The sequence below is a fragment of the Aotus nancymaae genome, unplaced genomic scaffold, assembly GCF_030222135.1.
Source record: "Aotus nancymaae isolate 86718 unplaced genomic scaffold, 86718_ANA_hifiasm-v0.15.2.pri h1tg000012l, whole genome shotgun sequence".
NCBI lineage: Eukaryota > Metazoa > Chordata > Mammalia > Primates > Aotidae > Aotus > Aotus nancymaae.
Window position 1 is genome coordinate 9,810,051 of NW_026988423.1, and position 26,576 is coordinate 9,836,626.

Here is a 26,576-nt window from a genome sequence, read left to right on the forward strand (position 1 = left end):
GAGACTGTCCTTTCCGCATTGTATGTTCTTGACACTGGTGTGAAAAATCAGTTAGTTATAAATATGCCGATTTATTTCTGAAATACTGATTCTTTTCCATTGGTTGTGTGTCTGTTTTTATGCCAGTTACCACGTTGTTTGGTTTTCTTTCTATTAATAGTATATTTTTTAGCTTTCTAGTATATTTTGAAGTTAGATAGTCTGAAGATTTCAACTTTGCCTCTTTTTGCTCAAGACTTCTTTGTCTATTCAGGATCTTTTGTGGCTCCATATCAATTTTAGGATTGTTTATTCTATATCTGTGAATAATGTAAGTCATATATTGATAAGAGTTGTATGAAATGCTTGCATTGCTTTGGATAGTGTGGTCATTTTAACAGTATTAAATAGTTTGATACATGAACATGGGATAACTTCCCATTTGATTATATTCTCTTCATTATCTTTCACCAGATTTTTATAATTTTATGGAGCATACTTTTCACCTGTTTGGTTAAATTTATTTCTACTATTTTTTGGCTATTGTGAATGACATTGCTTTCTTTATTTCTTTTTCAACTAGTTTGTTATTGGTGTATAGAAACGCTATTGATTTTTTGTACATTGATTTCTCTATCCTGTAACTTTACTGAATTTATCACTTCTAAAAGATTTTTGGTAAAGTTTTTAAGTTGTTTGATATACAAGATCATGTCATTTGCAAAGAGGGACAGTTGGGCTTCTTTCTTTTCAATTCAGATGTCTTTTATTTCTTTCTCTTGCCTATTTGCTCTGGCCAGGACTTCCAGTACTGTGTTGAATAAAAGTGGTGAAAGTGAGCATCTTTGGCTTTTTCCAGTTATTGGAGAAAAGTTTTCAGTTTTTCCCCATTCAGTATGATGTTGGCTGTGGGTTTGTTACATATGGTCTTTATTATGTTTACATAGGTTTCTTCTAAATCTAATTCTTGAGAGCTTTTATCATGCAGGGATGTTGAATTTTATCAAATGTTTCTTTCTGCATCTATTGAAATAATCACATGGTTTTTGTCCTTTATTCTATTGATGTGTTCTATTACATTTCTGATTTCTGAATGTGTGATCACCCTTGCATCCCTGGATAAATTACACTTAAATATGGTGTATAATTTTGATGTGCTGTTGGATTCAGCTTGCTGGTATTTTCTTGAGGATTTTTGCATCTATGTTAATCAGGGATATTGGCTTGTACTTTTCATTTTTGTTATGCCCTTGTCTGGTTTTGGTATCAAAGTGATGCTGGCTTCACAGAATGAGTTTGGAAAAATTCTCTCCCTTTCAGTTTTATAGAGTAGTTCAAACAGAATTGGTTTTAATGTTTTTTTCTTTTTATGAGACTGAGTCTCATTCTGTTGCCCAGATTGGAATGCTGTGGTGCATCGTCAGCTCACTGCAACCTCTGCCTCTTGGATTTAAGTGATTCTCGTGCCCCAGCCTCCTGAGTAGCTGAAATTACAGGCATGTGCCACCATGCCTGGCTAATTTTTATATTTTTAGTAGAGAAGGGCTTTTGCCATGTTGACCAGGCTGGTTTCGAATCCTGACCTCAAGTGATCCTCATGCTCAGCTTTCCAAAATATTGGGATTACAGACATGTGCCACCGTGCCCAGCTGGTTTTAGTTCTTTAGTGTTAGGTAAAATTCAGTGGTGAAGCTATCCAGTCCTGGGCTTTTCTTTGTTGGGAGACTTTTGATTACTGCTTCAATCTTAATAGTTATTGGTCTGTTTAGGTTTTTAATTTCTTTCTGCTTCATTCTTCATAGCTTGTATGTGTCAAGGAATTTTTCCATTTTCTCTAGGTTTCACATCTGTTAGCTTATACACTTTCATCATATAATCTAATGATATTTTGTATCTCTATGTTATTAGTTGAAATGTCTTTTTCATTTGTGATTTTATTTACTTGGATCTTCTTACTTTTTAAAATTAGTCTAGCTAATTATTTGTCAATTTTGTCTCTTTTGAAAACCCAATTTTCATTTTGTTGATCTTTTGTATATTTTAGTCTTTATTTTACTTATTTCTGCTCTAATCTTTATTGTTTCCTTCTTTCTACTAATTCTGGTTTTAAGTATACATTTTTCAAGGTCATAATCTTTAATAGCTAGATAACATTTCATCCTGTGGAATGATTTTTGTTTTTTTTTTAAGAATTCCGCTATTGTTTGCCTTTTATGTTGATTCAATTTTTTAATAAGAAAAAGGTATCCACTTATATAAGTATTTGTTGCTTGAAATTTCTAAGAATACATTCTGTGAAATCCAATTACAGAGGCAGACTACATATTTTAGGCCACTTAATACATTTTGCAAATCCATGTCCTAAAGTAAATGGTGGTGTATATTATTATCATTTATATATGAGATTGCCCGACTTACTACATCTTTTCTAGAAAAAATAGACATAAATTTAATTTTGCTTAATAAGGAAGAATAAGTGCATTTTACATATTTGTCATACTTATTAATAATGTATACTTTTTCCTGTAATTTTTCTATGTCCTGCAATAACATTTCAATTGGGATTTTCTAAATTAATCAATCCATTAACTTTTAATAAGATCCTTATATATTAATACAATTATCATGTGCTGAATTTTCTACTGCCAACTAAATGCTATTTTCCCTCTTCTATAGGGTCTATATAGAAGACCCCATAGAAGAAGGAAAATATATCTCTATATATTGAGAATTGGAAGCCTGGGAATTACATTTTCCAAAATGCTTGCCAGCACGTTTTAGGATTTGATTCTGGCAATATGAAGCAGCCACACAAGATCTGGAAAGTGGAATAGAAAGAGAAACCATTGTTGCTCCTGCTGTGGTAGCATAATAGGAATATAGTCTGACAGATGATGTATAAGAGGTGTTGCCAAATGTTTCTAAATATTCTTTTACAAATTACCCACTTTGACTCTGTATCAGCTAATATTAAAATTGATATTTCCTAAATACTGATTTCCTAAATACTGCCAGTTCTGACTTTCACTTCCTAGTCTCTCAAATTTTGTGTAAATACTACTGTACCTGAATTAGATCCTACATTTATATTTCCCCACATGAAAATCTTAGTGACATGTATGAGTATTTGCCTGAAATGTTTTCTAATTTACTTTTTATCTTTTAAATTTTCTTAATAATTTCAAGAAAGTTGTAGTATTTACATGCATAAATACTTGACACATATTTTTAATTTAATTTTTTAATTTAAAAATCTCAAAAAATGTTGCCCATGTAATACAAAAATATCATTTTATTCAACCTGAAGGATTTAAAATAAATTAGACAAACTGATGCTTAATTACCAATGATCAGTTTGATATTCATCTGTAAGCAAAGACAATATCCCAATATCCTTGTACATAGTATTACCATCAAAATCGGATAATGAACATTAATAGATTATGGGAACTAGTTCTCAGAATTTATTTAATATTCACCAATTGCCCCCCAGAATGTCCTTTCAAGCAGGAGATTCTAGTCTAGAATTGTATGTTACATTTAGTTGATTATTCTTGAGTCTGCTCAAACTTGAAATACTTCCTCAATCTTTTTTTAACCCATGTAATTTTGATACTTTTGAAAATTGGAAGCCACTTATTTTATAGAAAACCCCTCAGTTTCTGATTGCTTGATGGTTCTTCATGAATAGACTATGCATCTTTTGCAGGGATATCACAGAAGCGTGAATGTGTTTTATACATACTCATTCTTAAATTACATATAAGATACTATGTCGTTTCCATTCATTCCACCATTGGTGATAGTAACTTTGATTCTTTAATTAAGAGGTGTTAGCCAGACTCCTGTGAATAAGATTTCTCTTTTTTCCCACTGTAATTTTGTGAAGGCACTTTGAAACTAGGTTTCAGTTTACTTCAAATTTTAAATTTCTCTTTGAATTTTAATTTTATTCACTTATTTATTTATATTAGTATTAATTCACAAATTCTTACTTTAATATTTAGGTTAAAAATCTTTATGCTCATTATTTATATCTCAAATTCCCCAAGATTTGGTTAATAGAAGCACTTTCAAGATATTTTATGCATCTTTTGGGAGTATGTCTATGGTTTTTGAACAATCCCCCTTATACTCTGGCATGAAAAATGTATTTAAAGGTTAATTTTGTATTTCCTCTCTCCTGGAACTGGAATCAGTCATTTCTCTAATGCAGCAATCCTCAACTTTTTTTGCCACCAGGGGACTGGTTTTGTGGAAGACAATTTTTCCATGGATAGGAGGTGGAGGGATGGTTTTGGAATGAAATTGTTCCACCTCAGATCATCGGGCATTAGTTATTAGAGTCTCATAAAGAGCACGCAGTCTAAATCTCTTGCATGCATGGTTCACAACTAGGTTTCTGCTTCTGTAAGAATCTAATACTGCAGCTGACCTTACAGGAGGCAGACCTCTGGAGGTAATGCTTGCCTGCTGCTCACTTCCTGCTGTGTGGCCTGACTCCTAACAGGCCATAGGCCAGTACTGTTCTGTGGCTAGGGGTTTGGGGACCCCTGCTCTAAGGAGTTCTGGTTCATTTTATCAATGAAATTTGGAAAACAAAACTTGGGAACTATATTTGGTCATTGTTATTAAGGTATGTTGTTCAAATTTCTCTCGTATGACAGAGCTAGGATATCAATATCTCTATATCATGTCTACCAATAACATTTGTCAGTTAAAAATCGCACATTCATAATATCTCCAAACCAGTCAATACCAGAGGGTTTGTTCTAGGTTTTTCTCTTTCCGTAAATGTTTCTTTCTTTTCCAACACCCTGCCTTCCATTAGTCTGAAAATATTTACTTAATTGGTTGTTTCAAATGTTATGAACACATTCCTAACCCTACTCCAGCTCAGATATGCTATGGGGGCTTCCATAGCCTCCCTCATTTGGTTACCTTTCTCATTTTGCCTGGGCTTCAGTACCAAATATTAAGCCACCCACCATGCCCTCTTTATAATGGTTAGTCCTCTGACCCTCAGTGCTTAGCCACCACTGTCATTCCCATGCATGGAAGCCTTATGGGCTCCAACATCCTTCACTCAACTATCCTCCTGAATCCCACTCTCACCATGAGATTTGACATGTGATAAACAGACACTCTCTCTTCAGGTTCTGACATGACTTGCTGGATTACCACAGCTCCTCAGCTCCCACCAGAGATATACATCTTGCTTAGTTAGCACCAAGTAATGTTTTATTCATTCATTCATTTATTTTTAGACTGAATTTTTCTGGAGGAGTAAGAGTATTACTTTATTTTCATGCTTGCCCATTTAAATATTAGACACTCACAGTCTGTCTTTTAATTGGAACATTTTGATCATTTACATTTAATATAATTATTGGCATGTTTTTGTTTAAATACACCTTGCTAATTCTCTCACCCAGGCCGTGGTGTGAACTTAGCTCAGTGCAACCTCCACCTCTTGGGTTCAAGTGATTCTTCTGCCTCAGCCTCCAAATTAGATGGGATTATAGGCACCAGCCATTAAGTCCAGCTAATTTTTGTATTTTTAGTAGAGATGGGGTTTCTCCATGTTGGCCAGGTTGGTCTCGAACTCCTGACCTCAGGTGATTCACTGACTTCAGCCTCCCAAAGTGCTGAGATTACAGGTGTGAGCCACTGCACTCAGCTGCTATTTCTTGTCTTCCTGTTCTGTTTAACTTATTTTTCCCTCTTTCTACCTTTTTTTGATTTATTGATAAGTTTATGTATTTTTCTTTTTTTCTTTTGTGATTGTTTATTAGCTATAAATGTTTGTGGTGTTATTGTAGTTGCTTTAATGGTTATAACATACATGTCTACCTTATCATAGTCTGCATTCTACAAATAATACCATTTCTGTTTTAGTATAAAACCTTATATACTTTCATCTTTTCTTTCCTGGACTTTGTGGTGGTGTTGTCAAATGTTTTATTTCTACATGAGCTCTGAATTCAACAATATAATGTTATTATTTTTACTTTAACAGTTAATTATCTTTAAAAAATTTTAAATAAGAAAGATATTTTATGTAGTTATGTTTCTGGGGCTCTTTATTTAATTGTGTAGATTATACTTTTCATCTGTTATTAATTACTCCTCCTGTAACACATTTCTTTTAGTTCAGACATGATGATGATGCACTATTTTAGCTTCTGTATGTTCAGCTTTTATTTCATCTGCATTTAAAAATACATTTTTCTGGGTACAGAATTCTGGAGTGATAGCATTTTTACTTTAGTACGTTGAAGATACCCCTCAACTGGCTTCTGGCTTTCAGTTTTCTGATTAGAAGTCTGTTATAATTTTTCATCTTTTTTTCCCTCTGAATATAATGTGCCTTTTCTCCATCTCTTTTTATCATTGGATTTTAGCAAGTTGGTTAAGATACACTTTACTACAGTTTCCTTAAATTTGCTTGTGCTTGGGGTTGATTGAGATTTTTGATGAACCAAAAATTTTGAAAAAATTGTCATTTTTTTTGCAAATATATTTTCTGTTTTTCTTTCTCTTTTATACTTCAGGGACTCAAATTACACCATACCAGGTTCTTTAAATTGTCCCACAGCTGATTTATGCTCTGTTAATGTTTTTCTCAACATTTCATTTTTCTCTGTTTAATTTTTGGATTGTTTATGTTGCCATGTCTCTTATCTTTCCTAATATAAGGTATAAACTAGTATTATTAATCCAATCTCGTATATTTTGCATTTTCGACATTGCTTTCAACTGTAAGTTTGAATTAAGTCTTAGCACTTCTCAGATGAATAAATTCAATTTAGTTACTTCAAAGTATGGGATAAAGTTTAATAAATATTGTGATAGCTTCATCGATTATTCTACCTTCTGTATTTTTTCAGGGTTAGTTTGATTAATTTTTTGCTGTATATATTGTATTTTATTGTTTCTTTTCATATCTGGTAATTTATACTAGACATCAGATACTGCTAACTTTACCTTTTTGGGTGCTGGATATTTTTGTATTTCTACATATATTCCTGAGCAGTTAATTTGTGTGAAAATAATTTGATCCTTTTGGTCTGGTTTTTAAGACTGTTTTAATCAAAACCAGGTGAGCTTTTTGTTTACAGTTAATTTGACTTCACTTATGAAGCAATTCACTTCTGAGTTCCCTACCTGTACACCAAATGTTTCATGAATTATAAGTTCCCACTCTGACTGGTGGGAATAGGCATTATTCCTCTAATTCTTTTGGCTGTTTAATCTGTGGTTTCTGGTGGTAACCTCATATAGCATGCACTGATCAGTATGAGTGAAGGCTTGAAGAAACCTGCATTTCTCCAGATAGCTTCTCCCCTTGCAACCACCTTCCCCTGACTCTGCAGCTTTTTTCTCTCTAGCACTAACCTCTGTAAATTCCAGCCACCCCTTTCTCTTATGGAAAGATCTATATTATCAGCTCGTTCTTCTAGAAGGAAATCACTAGATTCTGCCCAGATTCTTCCTCATTGTACTATAGCCTTGACTATCTCTCCAGGCAATAAAGTGAAATAATCCTAAGATTCACCTAGTTTATTTCTCACCTCTCAGAGATAAATATCTTTTATTACCTGGTATGTAGTATCATAACATATAGTTATATATTTTTATGTGTTTCTTATTTTGGTTGTTTTGAGAAGAATGGTTAATCAGGTTCCTGTTTCTCCACATTGGCTAGAAGTAGAATTCTTTTACTCTTTTAAATATTTGATTGTACAGTATATTGAAAATCCTTCTATACCATGTCACTGGATACAGATTGTTTTCCTATAATTCTTTGAGAGCCAATCAAATACCTTTAAAAGTATGTTCAGATTTGTATTTTCAGAAATAAAAGCCTTTTGATACTGTCTCATGATGATGTGAGGATGAAAGATAGAGGTTGTGAAACACATTAGGGATTTGTCATTCCTTCATAATGTATATGATTGCACAATATTGTACAATCTACATTTATATACTTTTCTTTTTAGATGTAGTCTCGCTTTGTCACCCAAGATGGAGTGCAGTGGCATGATCTCAGCTCACTGCAACCTCTGCCTTCCTGGTTCAAGCGATTCTTCTGCCTCAACCTTCTGAATAGCTGGGATTACAGGCATGTGCCACCATGCCCAGGTAATTTTTTATTTTTAGTAGAAACCGGGTTTCACCATGTTGGCCAGGATGGTCTCGATTTCCTGACCTCGTGATCCACCTGCCTAGGACAGGGAAGTTGAATAAAAGTGGGAATAACTAGAAATGATAATATTTGAAGTTGATTTTTTAAAGTTACATAAAATTGCTCTGGCATGGTGACTGTGTTAGTCCAAGTTTCCCTGCATGCCAAGATTTAGTCATAAACTTATGAAGAAAGAAATTTTTGGAAAGTGACTAATCTGTCTTCCCTTGTTCTTTCTTTTCCTCAATGATGCCTAATTTCTTTCTTACATTTTCAAATGTAGAACATTTTAAGAGTGCCAGAAGCATTTACCCAGGTTACATAGTTGAATCTCATGTTCAAAGCTGGAATTGTGTCTGCACCCTAAGACTGTCTTTATCTTTTTAATATGGCTTATGACATTTTCTGAACTTTGAAATTTTATTATTTTCTTTAGTGAAATTGAATGGATATTTTTACTTGATTATGCCTTTGCTCATACACTTACAAAATAATGCAGTTTAAAAGTAAAGAACTTTAATAAACCAATAGAAATAAAATTCCCATAATTTTGAAATGTCTTAAACATAAATGTGGAATTCCAGTAAAATAAACATTTTCAATTAATGTAAAGAGAAGTTCAAATTAACTTTAGATTAGTAGTACTTCTAGTAGTAACAACAAAATTATGTCTACTGTTTATTAAGCATTTACCATGTGCCAAGCACTGTGTTAAATTAAACCATTTAAATATCATAGCAGATATAGGAGGTAAGTGTTATTGTGAAACCTGCTTTTCAGATGAGAAAATGGGGACATAAAAAGGGCAATTGTGTTGCCAAAATTGCTTAGTAGTAGAGTTGAATCACAAGATTGGGGCTAACCAATTTCTATACACATGTTCTTAAGCCATTTTGCTAAGAAAATATAATTTAGCATATAAGGTATCTTAAAAATTATGTCTGGCAAGTTGACAAATTTTGATTATGTTCAAAATTGGCAAAAATATTTTAAAATAGACTTTTCTTTTACATTGTCAGATGGAATTGTAAAGTGGTAAAACGTTTGAAGATCCATTTAAAGAAAACATATTAAAAACCTTAATGGGTGATTTCAATGGTTAGATATCTTCAAATCATTTATACTCTAAGACATAACCAGACAGTGGCAAATGTTAATCTGGAATTGCATTTATTTTAGCACTGTTTATTCAATAAAAACATTAAAAAAAAATCTTCAACAATTGAAAATTCATTAACTATGACATTATGGGATAGCTGTATAATTAATAATCATAATTTATTCAAATTATTGCTTTAGAAAAAATTATTTAACCTTATGAAAAAGTTTCAATGTGGTTTTAAGAGAAAAATAATTCCAAACGGTAAACTGAACTGTACACCCACACATTCATACAACAAATATATGACAAACAACCTTCAAAGCTAATTGTGGTTATCTATGAATGATGACATTATGAATAAGTTTTCCTTCTCTTTCTGTCACTTTCTGTATTTGCTAAGTTTTCAAACATGTTAAATTTATTTTCAGTTCATAAGCTGTATTAACTAAGATTCATTTAAATCATTATATGACTACAAAGAGAATAAAATACCTAGGAATACAACTAACAAAGGATGTGAAGAACCTCTTCAAGGAGAGCTACAAACCACTGCTCAAAGAAATAAGAGAAGACAGAGATGGAAAAATATTCCATGCTCATGGTTAGGAAGAATCAATATAGTGAAAATGACCATACTGCCCAAAGTAATTTGTAGATTCAGTGTTATCCCCATCAAGCTACCATTGACGTTCTTCACTGAACTGGAAAAAACCATGTTAAACTTCATATGGAACCATAAAAGAGCCCGCATAGCCCAGATAATCCTAAGCAAAAAGAACAAAGCTGGAGGCATCATACTACCTGACTTCAAACTATACTACCAGGCTACAGTAATCAAAACAGCATGATACTAGTACCAAAACAAAGATATAGACCAATGGAACGGAACAGAGGCCTTGGAGGCAACACCACACATCTGCAACCATCTGATCTTTGGCAAACCTGACAAAAACAAGCAATGGGGAAAGGATTCCCTGTTTAATAAATGGTGTTGGGAAAACTGGCTAGCCCATATGCAGAAAGCTGGAACTGGACCCCTTCCTTGCACCTTACACAAAAATTAACTCCAGATGGATTAAGGATTTAAACATAAGACCTAACACCATAAAAACCCTAGAAGAAAACATAGGCAGTACCATTCAGGACATGGGATAGGCAGGGACTTCATGACTAAAACACCAAAAGCAATGGCAACAAAAGCCAAAATAAACAAATGGGATCTAATGAAACTTAAGAGCTTCTGCACAGCAAAAGAAATAATCATTAGAGTGAACTGGCAACCAACAGAATGGGAAAAAATTTTTGCGGTCTACCCATCTGACAAAGGGCTAATATCCAGAATCTACAAAGAACTAAAGCAGATTTACAAGAAAAAACCAACCTTATCCAAAAGTGTGTGAAAGTTATGAATAGACACTTTTCAAAAGAAGACATTTATGAGGCCAACAAACATACAAGAAAATGCTCATCATCACTTGTCATTAGAGAAATGCAAATCAAAACCACATTGAGATGCCATCTCACACCAGTTAAAATGGCAATCATTAAAAAATCTGTAGACAAAAGATGCTGGAGAGGATGTGGAGAAATAGGGATACTTTTACACTGTTGGTGAGAGTGTAAACTAGTTCAACCATTGTGGAAGACAGTGTGGCGATTCCTCAAGGATCTAGAACTAGAAATGCCATTTGACCCAGCAATCCCATTACTGGATGTATACCCAAAGGATTATAAATCGTTCTATTATAAAGACACATGTGCATGTATGTTCATTGTGACACTGCTTGCAATAGCAAAGACTTGGAACCAACTCAAATGCCCATCAATCATTAAATGTGGCACATATACACCATGGAATACTATGCAGCCATAAAAAAGGATGTGTTCATGGCCTTTGTAGGGACATAGATGAATCTGGAAACCATCATTCTCATCAAACTGACACAAGAGCAGAAAACCAAATATTGCATGTTCTCACTCATAGGTGGGTATTGAACAGTGAGAACACATGAATACAGAGAGGGGAACATCACACACTGGGGTGTGTTGGGGGTTGAGGGTTAGGGGATGGATAGCAGGGAGTGGGGAGGTTGGGGAGGGATAACATTGGGAGAAATGCCTGATGTAGGTGACAGGGATGATGCAGTCAGCAAACCACAATGGGATGCATGTACCTAAGCAACAATCCTGCAAGATCTGCACATGTACTCCAGAACTTAAAGTGTAATAAAAAAAATTATACCAGTATGTACATTTTTAAATTGCATCTTTTCATTTATATCAAGTTAATTATTAGGATACAGAAAAACTTTACTTGTCTTCAGAATTTAATCTTTTTTAAAATTTAAGTTTCAAAATATTACAAAAGTTTTAATGGCATTTGTGTTAATAAACTAGGATTCTAAGACATTACATCTCATAGCTTTCTCAAAGGAAACTGAGGCTTTCTATTGCATGTGTGTGTTTTTCCAATTTAGTATATGGGGTTCAATTCCTAGTTAATAAAAATATCAGAATTTCTAAGCTTTGTCATGTTATCAGTAAACAAAAATCATTTCCACTAAATAAATCAATTTCCTCAAATTTCTAGTTGTTCAGCTCTTACTCCATAATATTCTTGGGTCTTTTCTTCCTTGAAGTATCCCTGGGATGTAGTCAGTGGTTTATATCAAAGATATAGACTCTGTTTAAAGAATACAATAATATTTTTCTGTTTGTTTTGAGAACTTAGAGTAGATGTTTCAGATCATATGAGAATTTCTGAGAGTATTTGCAGTTTAAAGATCTCAGAATCACTCCTTTTAAATAATTATTATAATGCTGATCAGAGGATGCTGCCAAGAGAAGGAGTTCAAATTATTGACTAATAAGTTCTATTTTTCTTCTTTTCTGTTTGAATTTCCATGAATCAGAGGGGCAATCTTTTTTTTTTTTCAAGTTTTCTTTATCCCTGAGAGTCAAGACTGATTTAACATAGATAAATCAATAAACATAATTTATCAATAAACATAATTCACATAAACAGAACTAATGGCAAAAGCCACATGATTATCTCAATAGATGCAGAAAAGGCCTTTGACAAAATTCAATATCCCTTTATTTTAAAAACTCTCAAAAAACAATGTATTGATGGAATATATCTCAAAATAATAAGAACCATTTATAACAAACCCACAGACAATATCACACTGAATGGACAAAGGTTGGAAGCATTCCCTTAGAAAACCAGCACAAGACAAGGATGCCCTCTCTCACCATTCCTATTCAACATAGTATTGGAAGTTCTGGCCAGGGCAGTCAGGCTAGAGAAAGAAATAAAGGGTATTCAAATAGGAAGAGAGGATGTCAAATTGTATCTGTTTGCAGACAACATAATCCTATATCTAGAAAGCCCCATCTACTTAGCACAAAAGATCCTCAAGGTGATAAGCAACTTGAGCAAAGTCTCAGGCTACAAAATCAATGTGCAAAAATTGCAAGCATTCCTATATGCCAACAGTAGACAAGCAGAGAGCCAAATCAAGAATGAACTCCTATTCACAATTGCTACAAAGAGACTAAAATACCTAAGAATACAGCTAACAAGGGACGTGAAAGACCTCTTCAAGGAGAACTGTAAATCACTGCTCAAGGAAATAAGAAAGGGCACAAACAAATAGAAAAATATTCCATGCTCATGGATAGGAAAAAATCAATATAGTGAAAATGGCCATACTGCCCAAAGTAATTAATAGATTCAATGCTATTCCCATTAAACTACCACTGACATTATTCACAGAATTAGTAAAAACTACTTTAAAATTCATATGGAATAAAAAAATGTCCCTATAACTAAGACAATCCTAAACAAAAAGAACAAAGCTGGAGGTCTCATGCCACATGACTTCAAACTATACTACAAGTCTACAGTAAACAAAACAGCATGGTACTGATACCATAACAGACACATAGACCAATGGAGCAGAATAGAGATCTCGGAAATAAGACAGCACAGCTACAACCACCTGATCTTCCACAAACCTGACAAAAACCAGCAATGGGAAAATAATTCCCTATTTAATAAATGGTGCTGGGAAAACTAGTTAGCAGTATGCAGATTTTTGTTGTTGTTGTTGTTTTTTGAGACAGAGTCTCACCTGTCACCTGGACTTGAGTGCAGTGGCATGATTTCAGCTTACTGCAACCTCTGCCTCCTGGGTTCAAGCAATTGTTGTGCCTCAGCCTCCTGAGTAGCTGGGATTACAGGCTTCCACCACCACACTGGCTAATTTCTTTTTTTTCTTTTTGGATTTTTAGTAGAGATGAAATTTTGCCATGTTGGCCAGGCTGGTCTCTAACTCCTAACGTCAAGTAATCCACCTGCCTCAGCCTCCCAAACTGCTGGGATTACAGGCATAAGCCATGGCACCCAGCCTAGGATAATCTCATACTACGTGTAAAGAGGAAAGGTTCTAAAATCTGCTATTTTGTGACACTTCCTTAATCCAGCTATGTTTGGAGCAAACATTCTAACTGTAGAACTTGGCTCTCCTGTGAAACAGAGCCTGGTGTCTGGTTGGAGACTTGGGTAGTCTGAGATGACAAATGGAAAATATAGTAGGGTTCTGAGGATGGTTTCATTGAGATTTTGTGGATCTGATCCTATTTTTTTAAGTTTGCTTAGTTTACCTTTGTTTTCTTCTTAGAGAAATAGTCTCATCACATTTCCTACATATCCCTGGAGTTTTTATATGAGATGCTGTATTTTCTGTGTTTTAAAAGGTTTTTAATTTTTCTGTTCTTTTGGAAAATGTGGCATTTAAGAGCTCCTTTCTTATAATACATTTGGATAACATTATTCTTAAAGCAGAGCACCTCCCTGCTTATTGGATGATTTGATTCTAACAACAATGTGAGATAAATAATGTAAATATAATCACAGGTATTCAATTTCAGGAAAGTTTTAAAAACCTAGGTTAGAATATACAGCTGGGTAAAGGATGCAGTGAAGGACCTCTATTGTGAGTAGGTCAAGTAAATAGCTGTTTTATAGTGCTGTTGGAGAAACATTATCTTGAGGTTTTGCTCTAAGGTCTCTCTCTCTCTCTCTCTCACAAAGATGATCTTCCAGTTCTCCCTATAAAAATTATGTCTGCATTTACATAATGGGTGGAAGGTCATTATGTCCTTGTATATTTTTTAAGTGAGTACATGTTTGAGAGAGAATGATACATTAGTTTAGACAACATAAATTGACAACTTACTTATGTCCTGATTCCAAAAACAGGAGAGAATTTCTATGGCTAGAAATGTGCTATAGATCCATTGGTGTTGCTTCCCACTTTTTACCCAGGGCTAAGATTTCTCTTCAAGGACATATTACCTTCCAGGGAAAATTCAGATCTAACATGTAACATGCCACAGAGAGTAAAAACCTTTGATTTTTACCTATTTTAAACAGCTGTAGCAATTATTTTATTCAATATTCAGCCCTACAGTCAATCATACATAAAAAGGGAAGCCTATGTAACTTGAGATACAGTGAGAATCAATGTCTTGTGAGCAGTCAGAGCTTCAAAACAACTAAATGACTGTCATTTTGGTATGGCTCTATAACATAAAATTTATATTTTACTTTAATATAGAGGCAATCTAGGTACTTTGCAATTCTTAAAAATATAATGAAGAAAGAAAAACTTTTTGAGGTCTCCAATTTGAAGGTGGAGGCATACAGATTTTAAGGGAAAAAAATAGCATGTTCAAGAAAATATTGGCAGGAATTTCATATTAGAACAGGAAAAAGGATGAGACTAAGAAAGAGGTCGTCAGATGGGCAGCCAATTAAATTGAGATGCTGTTTAATTCAGTAAGTAGAGCCCTTATTTTTTTCTAAGTCAAAATTATATGGAATCATCAAAAAGGCTGTAAATTACTATAGAGAAAGCTATAGTCTATTTTGTTAGACAATCTGACTCTGTGACTTCTTACTGAGTTTTTATTTTACATCTACATTAGGGGATTGCAGTACATGCTGCAAAACATGGCAGGAGTTTAATGTTGGTCCCTGCCATTTTGCAATATCTTGGTAGGTTATTGGTTAGTAAAAGCATCTGAAAAAGTAGACATTCTAAGGTTTTTTAAAAAATGGCTTAAGATATGAGTCCCAAAAGGATATAAGATTTAGGATAGAAAATCACTACAGGTTGAAGCAGTAAATACAGGCTTCCTCTTATCCTTTAAGGCATTTCTTGAAGGATAAAAGGACACAGCCACAGGATTGATCGGCTGGGAGATCTTTAATGTTAGAAAGGTCAAGCTATGTTTGAGGTAGTGTAATCACTCACTTAAATTTTGCCTGAACCTCATTTCATACAGCATATATTGATATTTATAATTTACTATCTCAGTAAATAGCCTTATAGTATTTCTTTACAATTTTTAAGAATATCTCAGTAAGAGCAAGCCTTTACTATTGCAAAGTTGATATATTACCAAATAATATTAAATAAAAACTAAACCCATAATCTGAACAATCTTAACATCACAGTTATACCTTTTAAAAATATATATTATCTTTTAATTTCTCAATGTAAATTTTCCTATTTTTTCAGAAATTTATATTTTTTTCTAAATTTTTTATGTCAAGAAAAAATTAGTTGAGAAGTCAGGAAAATGATTATTCTGCAAGCATTAAAGATTAAATATTAACATAGAGACTTAACTGGTTTGGAGGAAGGAAAGTTGACATGCAAGGTCTAAGTTTAAAGTGACCATTTTCGCTAGCAGGCAGGAGAGAAATGATCATAACCTTCACAGTTAGTCTTACTTGTAGCTCTTCCCATGTTATAAGCAGATGTTTATGGTCCTGTCTTCAGCCAATAAGTAATTCTTGCACGTAAGTTGACCAAAAATAGCAAGTTTAGGAAACAAAATAAGACCTTAAAATGGCAGTTTAGACACCTGATATTGTGTAGTGCCATTTAACTTGCTTAGATGATCCTAATGTTACATTATCCAAATACTACCCAATAAGGACCACTGGTGATTTCCAGTATTTAAATATTCACTCTATACTATACGTCGTTGTAAATACCACTATACTCAAAATTTTGTGTTTATTTGACATTTTAAAAAGATATTCATAATAATTTTTAAGAATATGAGGAATCTTGAATGTATTTTTAGAATAGCATGGTTGCAGAAGTTCCCAATTTCTGAGAATTCTCATTCTTTTTCCCAGTCCTGAAGATTAGTATCTGGAGGGATGGGGAAGATTTAGAAACACGACATGTTTGAGTTTTAGTTCACAGGAAATACTGTAAATAACAAAAATTTAAAGTTTCTTTCTGACAGAGTTTCTATCTATATTTTCCTGTGCATCATGGTATTATTCTTGGAACATAATATTTGTCTCTGATTCAATCTGAGTTCATTTTTGTGATTTAATGAACTCCTAGTCTGTTTCTACAGACTTGCAAATATGAGGGTGGATTAATTTATAGTTTTGCTGCTTTTCACATATTGTTCCAATGCCCATGTATTTCCACAATCAACTTCTATTGTATGAGATTAAATTACCAAAGCAATGTGAAGATCGAAGGAATAATTTAATTTACTATGAGAGATTTAAGTTTTAATCCAAATATTTTAGGGCTATGTATTTTCAATGTATGTTTTTTAATGGTCTATTTGGAGATTTCAGCATCCTCAATTCATACATTATAAGAAGTAGATTTAGGAAATGACCAGAAGAAACTCTTAAGAATCCTAATAAGCAAGATACATTTTGATGAGTACAAAAAGAGATTTATCACTCAAATCAGGCTACATTTAATATCCTTGCTTATCTTGTGGAAATTGACACAACACTTTTTTTCATATTTCATTTTTCATATTTCATTTTTCAAACCCTCTGAAGCAATCTATTTTCAGATGTAGTTCAAGGAGGAAGAATACTGTCTTCAGCATCACTGTGATTTCAAACCTAAAATTATATTTGCCCTGAATTCTAGAATACTATCTTAACTAACAAAAAGCTTAATTTAATAATTTGCTATGATTCCATGATGATATATACAATGAATATTGGGAAATTTAAAAAATTCCAAGTCTCAGGTGACATAAAATGGTAATTAAATGTATATACTTATTTTTTTATGTGTTTCTTAAAAGATATTGGATTTTGACCTGATTTAAAACAGTGGAAAAATGAGAACCACTTGTACTAGAATTTAATGAAATATTCCTAAAAAAAAGATTCAGTAGGTGAACATGACTCGTTGATTTATCAATGAATCACATGACTATTTCCACATGATCGACATCTTGCTTTTGATCTACTTAAAGCTAATAAGTTGAGTAAAGATTGAACAAAAAACTATTTACCATATGTATTGTACAAAGCAGAGCAAATGAACCTCTATAAAATGAGGCTTTCATGATTGTTAGAAATCCACAGTGTAAGAAAGTGGGTACAGATGGGGTTAGCCAGTTGCTCAGTCTGCCACCAGAAGAGAGTGGAGATCAAAGCTATGGTGCCATTTATCTCAAACAGCCACATATAATTCTTGACATAGTGGTAAATGCAAACTCACCTGTTTCCTGCTGAAGAAGATAAACACACCAAAAACAACAGCACTGCTCAGCAGAGCTGAACATTTTCTTTGAAGATGTATGCAATGTGCAAGAACTGACTTCCTGGTACATTTGTGGATCCAACCATCAAACTCAAAACTAGTCTGATAAGAGTATCCTAAGGTCAGCAAGAATAGTCAGAGGAAAATGTGAACTCAAAGAGTGGATTTTATAGGGCTGTTCACTGTGAATGGTGATTTATTTTATTTTCTAAACTTGAAAAAGTAATCCCGAGAAGCAGTAGAAGAATCATTAAAAAATGGCATTACAAATAAGCTAAAATGTTAGGTGTGTATAGAAAAGAAATCTTTGTCAATTGATCCTAAGATGCCTTGAACTGTCCAAAAAGCTAGCTATGTGTGCATTCCCCTTGCCCAAACAGACAGGTCTTCAGTGCACCCTGCAATTTATTCCTGTTATGATACTCAAGTCTTAACTAACTCCTTTACTTAGCTAAGACACGGTTATGCTGTATCTTTACCCTTGCACACCAGTCTCTTATAATTTCCAAAGTGAGAGTTCTCATATTTAAAAACTGAATCTTGGTTTCTAGGTGATTATAAGATTATGAAAAGATGCTCCTCTCTCCCTGGCCATGCTATTATTTTCCTTAGTGTTTAAGAGTTTGGGCTGATTATCTTGGCCAAATTATCCAATTTTTCTGTTCCCGAGTTTCCCCGTTTATTATTTAAATTTTATTTATTTAAATTTATTTAATTTGTTTATAGCCACATCTCTCTGATGCCTCATTTATAAAAGCAGGGTAATACAACATATTTATTTGTCTATTATGAAAATGTATCAAGATAAACTTTGCAAAATATTTATAATAAGATCTAGCTCATAGTAAACACTCAATATGTACTTAAGAGTTACTGTTGTGTTGTGGCTGCTGTTATTGTCGCCAGATAATGAATGTGTGTAACAGTGGTAGAGTGGAGATGAGACCTTGTACTGTAAATTCACTGGAAGCCTAAATGTAGTCATTTATCTTTATATACCTATTCATTAAACATTGTTTTACACAAGCCATGGGCTCTCAATAAGTGTTTTTTAGCAGAATAAAACTTTGCTGTTGAACCTAAAAATATAATTCAGATGACAGGCATTTTAGGCCAGTCCAGAAAAAGAGAAAGTTGATAGATTCAAGATTAGAACAAATAAAGTGGTGCCCAAGATGTGTATCTCAGTGTGAGTCATATGCTATTTAGTAGCTCTGGCAAGTTGATGGGCAAATCTGGAATCTACAGTTCCACCTGTTATTAAGGTTTGATTTTTACACTCTGAGTATAGACTGTGCAGTTCCCACTAAGGTGGAGGAACTGGGGTTGGAGGGGTGATGGCAATACACAAGTAACTTAAAGAGTTTCAAACTAAAGGCTGTGAAATGTCCATGACGGAAGATGCTCAAAGTTGTTTTTCTCACGTTTCTGGATATCGAGTTATCTTTTACTGTTAGTAGTAGAGGCTATGATGCACATTTTCTCATCTCTATGGTCAGGAATGAATAGTCTCTCTTTTTTTGTGGATAAGAAACTTACTGATTCTAGGAGAAAGCCTCCAGGCAAGTTTGTCTTCTCTTCTATGCTACAGGCAATGTCTAGGCAGAAAACTGCACTTGCTGAATTGATATGTCTGGTCCACCAGATGCTAGGCCATCCCAGGAGTATCAGATCATCTGTTAGAAGGAGGGAGTTAATATTTAAGCAATGCATCTGCTTGTAATACCTGGCTACTCTCACTTCTAATTGTGTGATCTTGCTAATGTTATCTTTCTGGGCAAAACTTTCCTCATTTATAAAATGGGAATAATAATTATGTCTATTCTATCAGATTGTTATGAAGATTAAGTAATTCTTGTAAAATACCAAAACAGCGATTGGCCTGTATCAGCACTCTTTCAGTAATAGCAAATAGAATTAGATTTTAATCTCCTCCAGAAAAATTACTTCCTGGTAATTTGATTGTTAAATATATAAAGCAAACAATTAGTAGGTCTCTTACTTTATTCAGACTTAGCAATACTGGTCACTCAATTTTAAACCAAAACCTTAGTTTAGCACTGAATAAAATCAGGTTTTCTATTTTTTATTTGTAGGTAAGTTTGAGAAACTGTGCCTGGAGAGGGGATAGAGCAGTTTTCAGTTTCTTCCACATTTCCCATCTCCCCTAAAATAAATGTCTCAGGCAACTCACCCAGCCCAATTGAAAAGGAGGATTTTGTGTAACAGATGGCTCTTTATCAATTATGATCCACCACAATTTACTTTTAATAACTAAGAAAATCATAGAAACATAGATTCACAAAGCTGAACAGGAGTTTATGCTCATCTAGTTCAAAATTCACATTTTACAATTAAATAAATGTATCTTTATTAGAACTCCTTACTTAAACCACTTCCTTTCCCTTTACTTTGATGGAGAGAGCGTTTGACATGGCCATCCTGGTTTTTAGCCATTGCTTGCCTGCCTGTGCTTCCATTTACTTGTCCCAAGAGTGATAGTGTTACAAGCAATTCAGAATGAGGGCACTGATGAGCATACTTTACCAAATGCATGGTACTTCACCTAACTCAACCTAGCCATTGTATAATCTTCAAGTCCAAAGGCACATTTTAGTAATATAAATCAAGGTGAAACATCTTTGTTTCCCAAAACAATACTATTAATGTAAATATTTATCTCTTATTGATCTTGAATTACCTGGAATTTATTAATTTGTGAGCTGACCTGAAAATTCCCTGAACTTTACATTTTCTTATCAGTATCTACATCTATATATAATTACTGTTTGATGTCTGAATAATTGGGCCTCACATATTACAATGTAGAGGCTTTTTAGTTCAGATTTGGTATAACATAATGATGAAGAAAAAAATGACTAGGTATATCATGCGTTTAACCCCCAAATAGGTGACAAAAATCCAATTCAGTGTAGAGTAATTGCACACACCGGCATTAACAGAAGTCCCTAGTACACAGAAGACAGGTCTCTTGCCAGAGGAAATGTGGTGGCCCAGATAGTGCAAATGACAACTTTGGCCTGAGGTGAACAGGCAGCATGCTATTACATTTTAGAATACAAGGCAAGCAGCTGTTGAGAACTGCAGCATTTTTCTAAAGTGTATTCATGAAGTTGTAGGATACCATGACTTTTCAGAAGGAGGGTACTGCATTCTGATACCATCACCTTAGAAAAGATAAAAGATTGCAGCTTTATATGCCTAAAAAATGGGAAACAGAGATGTTATTATTGTCTTAAATATTGAATACAGTATATTTTTGGATTGTCAAAAAATAAAACAAATAAGCATATGTGTGCGTACGACACACTTTCTAATAGCAACTAAACAGATCAGGTATTATTTAAAAGCTTCCTCTAATTTGCAATAAAAGGCAATAATAGGGTTTTCAAGATTAATATGCTAAACCATTGAAATGATGAAGCAGAACACACATATCCCCTTGTAGTGGTTATTTAGAGATAGAAAACAAATGAATATTACTTTTTTAAAAACTGTATATATAAAAGGTTTATTTTCTGGCAATGATTGTTCTTGCTTAAATACTGTTTAAATAAATCAATATGTAGGGCTAATGGCTACCATCCAAAGGCCACTATATTAACAGATATTAAGAATACAAATGATACAAGATAATTAGTAGTTTCATTTTGATATGCAAATGGCTTTGCAATGCTTTGTAAAATACAGACAGACATTTCCACTGTGCTTCTATAAATCACAGATGCAGAATAATACTATCTTTTTCTCAACTACAGAGTATGTACTCTTTTTATAATATTTAATTATTTTTCATTGAAAAATAAAAATTGCATATATTTACCATGAACAATGTAGGATACAGTAAATTCCTCTTCAAAGGTTTAGCCGGTTAAGTTCCTTTAAAATTCAAGAGGGGAAAAATCGTTAAGTACAATGAGTTCTGAGTAACTTTTCAAAGTCAGTATGTTCAGCTTCCCTGTTCTTTGTTCTCCTTTTTAAAGTTTAACTTCCTCATTTTTTACATCTCCTTTTCCCTAGTTTTAGTAACAACTCCTTCCCAGCCTCTATCACTTGTTCTGTCCTTAGTCACCTGCTCTGTAACTGTCCTTCCTGCTGAAACTACTCACTTTGCCACTCCAGCTCATACCCCGGCTCTCTTTAAAATAGTCAGTTGGAATTAGCTTAGACTGTGCTGTCCAACTCTAGCCAATAAAGACACAGCAGTAGGGACTGCTGTGGGATAAGACCTCCTTCTCCTCCCTTGTCCAGTGTGCTCTCACCATTTCTCCATCCACAAGACGCACCTTTCTATAGAAGTAAACTTGCCGTGCTGAGAAAGCTTTTTACCTGAGGGCTGATTCTTCTGTTGGTCACCAAGCATTTGTTTCTAACATATAACGTGATTTTGAAATATGCATATATTCTGGAATGCTAAATTGAGCTAATTTACATGTACATTATCTTATATACTTTGCATGTATGTGTGTGTGTGTATATGTGTGTGGTGAGCACATTTAAAACTTACTCTCTTAGCAATTTTCAAGAATACAATACATTGCTACTAACAATAGCCATCATGTTGTATAATATATCTACTGAACGCATTCTTCCTAACTGAAGTTTTGCATTCTTTCCCCAGCATCTCTCCAACACCATACTCCCACCCCACCATTATACTCTGTTTCTATGAGGTCAACTTTTTAAAATTCCACATATAAGTTAGATTATATGACATTAGTCTTCCTGTGCTTGGCTTCTTTCATTTATTCAAGTTTCCTAATGAAATAGCTGTACTGTTGTTCTTTGAATTACAGTCTCTGTTGGTATCAGTGTTTAATACTATAGAGAACTATTATAAATCAGTGGATTGTTATGAAATAGTTCACTGAAACACTGAACTGGGTTCAGTTCAGTGAAATATGTTGTTATGAATCTTCCACTGACTTCTCAATTCTCAAGACTTTATGAGAAGTAGCTCTCAACTATAGCTGTCAACTATATTAGTTTAATCTATAAAAGATTTCTTTAAATAACTACAGCCCAATCCCACTTAATGTTCATTTCCCGGAATATTAAAAAAACAAAAAATACAAAAAGTAAGATAACCTCAATATATTACTAACTAATATCATGGATAAGTCAGTTAGTATTTTGAGCAAAACATTAGTCTATAAAATGGGTTTTCTAACTTGCAGAATGCTAACTTCTTATAGATTATAGGTTTATGTGAGGATTAAATGAGGTAAGGATGTGATAGAATTTGAAAATGCTCAAATTGCTATGCAACTGTAAGGTCTTATTATTGTAATTAAAATTAACATAAGAAATTGAATGATTACCAAACCAGTTCCTATGTGCTTCTAAAAAAAATCTGGGCAATTTATCGACATATCTAATTAAGCATGAATAAGCAGAGGGTGTATGTAGAATGAAAGAAGAAAAGATCAGAATTTAGGGAAACAATACTATTTGAATGGAGACTGTGGTGGGAGGGGTGGGAGCACACTTTTCAACAGAAAACTGTGCATTGCCCCATACAGGAAAATCTTCCAAGCAACTTAATTTTATCTTCTTATTTACTGAGCTAATTTTCAACTCTGTAAATTGTAGATCACTAACAGACTTGAAATTCTGTCTTTCATAGTAGATGTTGAACACACTTACCTTCCATCTTGTATTAAGACCAGTTTTGCCACCTTTTACATATTTCTTTCAATTTTTCTGATCTATAAATGTGCCTGCTTATACAGTCCCCTTTGTACCAGTTATAACATGTGCCTGGTAACCATACTAAATGAGTAGCTCATTAACATGTGTTAGTTTAAATCTGTATAAGAGTTACAGTCATATCCTTTTATGAAAATTATCTTTGAACAGCACAAGGATGAAATGTCAGCTAAAGAGAAGGCAGTTAATTACCAGATGGACTAGCAAAAGAATACAAAGGAAATGACATACCCCTGAGACCAAAGGAGAAAAAGGATTTGGAGAAAGAGTAGTCAAATAGCTCAGGGTTGTCTGGTAAATTGAAAGAGATTAACAATGTATTGCATTTGGCAACTATGTATCCACTGGTATTTTTACAAGAGTATTTTATAACTTAGTGGGGTTAAGTACAATGCAGACTTTAAATGAATAGGTGAGAAGTGGCAAGAAGTGGCAAAGGAAAGCATCAAAGCAAGCCTAACTTCTCCCTCACTTTTCTTTGTTTTGAAACTTACTCTTCTGTATCTGTAAAAATTATAAATGCTCACTGTCAAAAAAATAAACAATACAAAAATGTAAAAAAAGAATGTAAACCTCTTCTGAAAGTATAATGACTTGAACGTCTTTCTATACCTTCCTTTAAATGCATGTAATTTAAAATAATGGAACCATAATATATCTACCTACTATTTGGTACATAACTTAATTTTATCACTTAATCTTCCTAGTTAATTTTTTTATATTAATTTCTATTTTGAACAGCTTAGTTATATGTCTTCCTGGCAAAGAAAGGGGAAATAAGCAGATAGATAATTTGAATATACATACATCCTTCCTTTATTCTTATTCCACTCACATCTGTATGATATTTTACAGTTCACAGTATCTTCCCATGATTTGTTTTATTTAATCATTAAACTCCATAAGATAAGCCAGGGAGGCATTTTTGTCCTTAGTTTACAATAAAAAACATTGAGGGTTGATAATGGTAAAATATCCTGCTCAAAGTCACAAAACTGTTCCTCAAGTCCTTCATTCAACAATAGTATGCCAGAACCATTAAAATAAAAATGAATAGAAAGTGGTATTTGCTGTTCTCTCTATAATTCAAAATTTAGTGAGAGAGAAAAGCATATAAACAAGTACAAGCAAATCATTCAGAGGTCCTGTAGGAGACGCCCAAACAAAGTAGGAAAGAGTAGTCACTTCTGTTGTTGTTGTTGTTTGATAATAGGCTGTGCCTTGCAAAGCAAAGTAGAATAATGGTATCATTAACTAGAAAAAGAGAGAGAGAGAAACAGAAAGAGAGGGGGGAAAGAGAAAGAGGGGGGGGAGAGAGAGAGAGAGAGAGAGAGAGAGAGAGAGAGAGAGAGAGATTGATTCTAGTTTAAAGGAGATCTGGTGAGAAATGAGGTAATGCCCTCCTTAGGGACCTCTTCTTGAGATATGTACTTACACATAAATAAACTTGATGCCAAGACTTTACTGAATTTTTGTGAACAAGCAGAGCAAAATGAATGTATAAGTTTGTGGACATCTTTTCAAGGTAAAAGCCTGTCATGTAGACACAATGAAGATGAGTTAGAGAGCTTTACCCAAACACTATAAGGTATGCATATCAAGTACTTTAATTTCAAAGATGTATGCTGTTCGCTCTAACCCAGAAAAACAGGCTATTGCTAAAGAAAAATTATTTTAAGCTGAAATTTTCAGCAAGCTCACAGCAATTTCACATATCTTCATAATGATAGAGAGAGCAAGATGCATCAATATCTAAACTGGCTCAAAGATTGGATAAATTAATATTTAAGCAGGCTACTGGAGTGTACCCTATTCGCTCAAGTGAAGAGGCAACAACAGGTAATAGAACCCAGCAAAGACAAGGTGCCTTGTGGAAATCACGGAAACAGAAAAGAAAACCAGTAAAATAAAAAAATTAACGAAAAAGCTTCTAGTCTGAAATGAGAAAAGCCAATGGTATAATGTAGAATTGAATTCAGAATTGCTTTCAAAGTTTAACTCTCCTACTTGAATATGAATTTTTTTTCATTTCAAATAACAATATCTAGTTTTCAGTTTAGCATGTAGGAAATTTGAAAGTCTTTGTTCTAACAATAAGTAAAAAACTGAACAAACTGTAAAAGCACCAACTCTTCCTAGATTCATCACAGAAATTAGGTCCCAGGGCAAACCACTAAACCCCGAACTGGAGAGACAGACAGGTGGATGCCAACAATTACAACTTACCAGAACAGAAACCCATAAGCAGCAACATCCTTGGGAAGCAGTGACATGGTAGGAAACACTGAACTGTAATTGATGAATTGCTGTAGCCTTAGATTAGAAAAGTTGGAGAGTTAAAAACTCCATGGGAACCCAGTAATAGGAGGGCCCTGACACTTTTGTGAGCTTTACCTCTTAGAGCTATCAGATTTCACAGTGAAGATGCAAGAAGGTTCCCTGGTGTTTCCATCATGGTAAAGAGAAAAGTACTCATTTTAAAATACTCAGAGCATTCTATTCTTCTTAACAAGGCTTTCCCTCAACAGAAAATATTTCACCAGAGCCGAACCTATTGGGATTTTATCAGATCCCAACTGGCCTGAGGAAGTACAGAAAGCAAATCCAGCCCTCTCTAGCTTTCACATGGGTAAAAGGAAATAGTCAAATTCAGCCTGTTCTAGCCTTTTAAATGAAAGAAGGGAAATACACAACTCTAGCCTTTCCCTTCGCCTTAGCCATCTGATCCTATTTTTGAGTGGGAGGAGAACTGAAAAGCACTAATGAAGTTTACAGTCCAGGAGCATAGGCTCACTAAAAACCTGCAACTTAGTCATAGTACTACAAACAGCCCCTTCTCCCCACCTCACCACCAACATCCCTAGAGGCCTGTTTACTGCAGTTCCCTGTGCCCACTGCTTCATGTCAGGATATCCAGAAAAAAAAATTGCAAGGTATACTAAAAAAATTAAAACACAGTTTG

At 33.9% G+C, this 26,576-nt stretch overlaps 1 protein-coding gene across 4 annotated transcripts in view; it reads right to left on the bottom strand.

Annotated features, from left to right (window-relative positions):
• LOC105719320 (caspase-12-like) overlaps positions 1-26,576 on the bottom strand; it is a 73,595-nt gene that overhangs the window by 9,408 nt on the left and 37,611 nt on the right. Inside the window, exons 5-7 of one of the 4 annotated variants that reach the window (XR_010342397.1) lie at positions 21,729-21,784; positions 19,424-19,560; positions 16,442-16,504 (exon numbers count right to left, since the gene is read on the bottom strand). Coding sequence is in view for 2 of the 4 variants with exons in the window: in XM_064375374.1 (XP_064231444.1) it covers positions 21,761-21,784 (24 nt within the window). In the remaining 2 variants the exon portion in view is untranslated. Of the gene's footprint in view, positions 1-16,441; positions 16,505-19,233; positions 19,561-19,959; positions 21,107-21,728; positions 21,785-26,576 lie in introns of those variants that run through there. The other 3 variants (XR_010342396.1, XM_064375374.1, XM_064375373.1) reach the window with 3 other exon arrangements.